The 2,057-nt window shown below is 35.4% G+C and overlaps 1 protein-coding gene across 1 annotated transcript in view; it reads right to left on the bottom strand.

Moving 5' to 3' along the window:
• Positions 1–2,057, bottom strand: part of LOC101862058 — a gene marked incomplete in the record, with an annotated part of 69,542 nt that overhangs the window by 3,326 nt on the left and 64,159 nt on the right. Inside the window, 1 exon segment of the mRNA XM_013086351.1 lies at positions 396–537. Coding sequence (XP_012941805.1) covers positions 396–537 — 142 coding nt within the window.

Genomic DNA, 2,057 nt, shown 5'->3' with positions numbered 1-2,057 from the left:
ACCACCACTACTTCTACTACTACTACTACTACTACTACTACTACTACTACTACTACTACTACTACTACTACTACTACTACTACTACTACTACTACTACTGAAAATAATAATAAGAATATGAATAAGAATAAGAATTAAAATAGAATAACAATATCATCAGAAATAGCGATAATGGTGATGACAATGCTGTTAATGATAATAATAAATTTGCTGCTAAAACTAAAAAGAAAACACCACCATCAACAAATACAACAGCAACAACAACACCAACAGCAACAACAACAACACCACCATCAACAACAAAAACAGCATCAATCAACAACAAAAGCAACAACAACAACAAAACCAACAAGATAAAAAAAAACCTCCCCCCCCCCCGCCGAAAGTGACCTCACCTGGAGTCCTCCTCATCTGAGCTCATCTCGCCCATGTCGAACAGACTAGGCAGACTTCCCATGCTGGACAAGGTGGAGATGAAGGTCAAGGACGCAGCTCTCTCAAGGACGGAGTGGATGCTTCCTCTCCGACAAGCTTTGCCTGGACAAATCAACAAGCGATTTGAAAAAGTGATAGGGTAAAGTAAGCAGCGGAAAGACTGAGAACATAAATAGGAATGAACAAAAAGTTACATCACATATAGAAATGAATAAAAAGTTACATCAAAAATAGAAATGAACAAAAGTTACGTCACAAATAGAAAAAGAACAACAAGAGTGAACAGCGAAACAGAAAAGAACAACAAGAGTGAACAGCGAAACAGAAAAGAACAACAAGAGTGAACAGCGAAACAGAAAAGAACAACAAGAGTGAACAGCGAAACAGAAAAGAACAAAAGGAATGAAAACATATATAGAAACCAACAACGAGTGACGTCACAAATAGAAAACGACCAAAAAAAGGTCAGAACACAAATAGAAATCAGCACCCAGAGTAAGAGCATAATTATTGTTTTTTAAGTGTCAGAACAGAAAGAAAAATGGAAACAAACCCAATCAGGACACAATACATTTATTTTTAAAATGGTAACAACACAAATAGAAAAGAAGAGTTTCGAAATAAATCATAATAATAATATAGATAATAAAAAAACAGTGACTATATTTATAAAGATATGAACGAAAAACCTAAACCAAACTAGGGAAATAAGGGTATGAGGGGAAAAATAATTTTAAAAAGCACAACTAAAAAGTGTGAGGTACATCAAGAGAAACGGAGATGAAGTGTCAGGAAAAAAATGAGTACAGAAAAACGAAGAGTAAGGAACCAAAATCAAACAAGCAAACAAATAAACAAACAAACAAACAAACAAACAAACAAACAAACTTGAGAGGGGAACAGAAAGAGGAAGAATAGAGCGGGAAAAGGGACAAAAATAATTTAGTTTGTGAGGCATCGTAGTGAAACCCCGTCAAATTAATGAAATCGAAGATACCGGCATTTTTTCTGACGGTTTGGCAATTTTTATCTTTTTTTTTGGGGGGGGGGGGGGGTTCATCGCCCTTTATCTCTATAAAAAAGTAAATTTCTCTGTTAATATTTCTGAAAATCGTTGATTAGATTTTAAAAAGTGTAAATTTTCATTTTCCAAGGACTCTCAAGTTTTGGAAATCACCAAAATTTGGTGGCCATTTTTTTTGCTTATTTTACGGCTGAAACCAGGTGGTCCTCACCTCCTTCAATCCCAAATTTCTTGACTTTTATTCAAGTTAAAATTGAGTTGTTATTTTTTTCAGCAAATGATAGACAAATGAACAAGCTTTAAAATTATACCAATAACTCTACATGCCCCAAAAATGACGAGCGCCTGATCCCAACGCGTCAAGGCACAATTCTAATCAAAAACGACTTAATGAACAAAACAAGGAAAGACAAACTCTGAGCAAGTAATGAGGTAGAATTAAAAGAGGGTTGTAGGACAGAGAAAGAGGAAGGAGCAAAAGAAGAATAAGCAACAATAGAAAGAATGCAACATCATAAAAAAACTCACCGAGTGAGTGTGTGTGTGTGTGTGTGTGTGTGTGTGTGTGTGTGTGTGTGTGTGTGTGTGTGTGCAACAC

The sequence above is a fragment of the Aplysia californica genome, unplaced genomic scaffold, assembly GCF_000002075.1.
Source record: "Aplysia californica isolate F4 #8 unplaced genomic scaffold, AplCal3.0 scaffold00457, whole genome shotgun sequence".
Taxonomy (NCBI): Eukaryota; Metazoa; Mollusca; class Gastropoda; order Aplysiida; family Aplysiidae; genus Aplysia; species Aplysia californica.
This window is presented reverse-complemented; position numbering and strand designations above follow the sequence as displayed.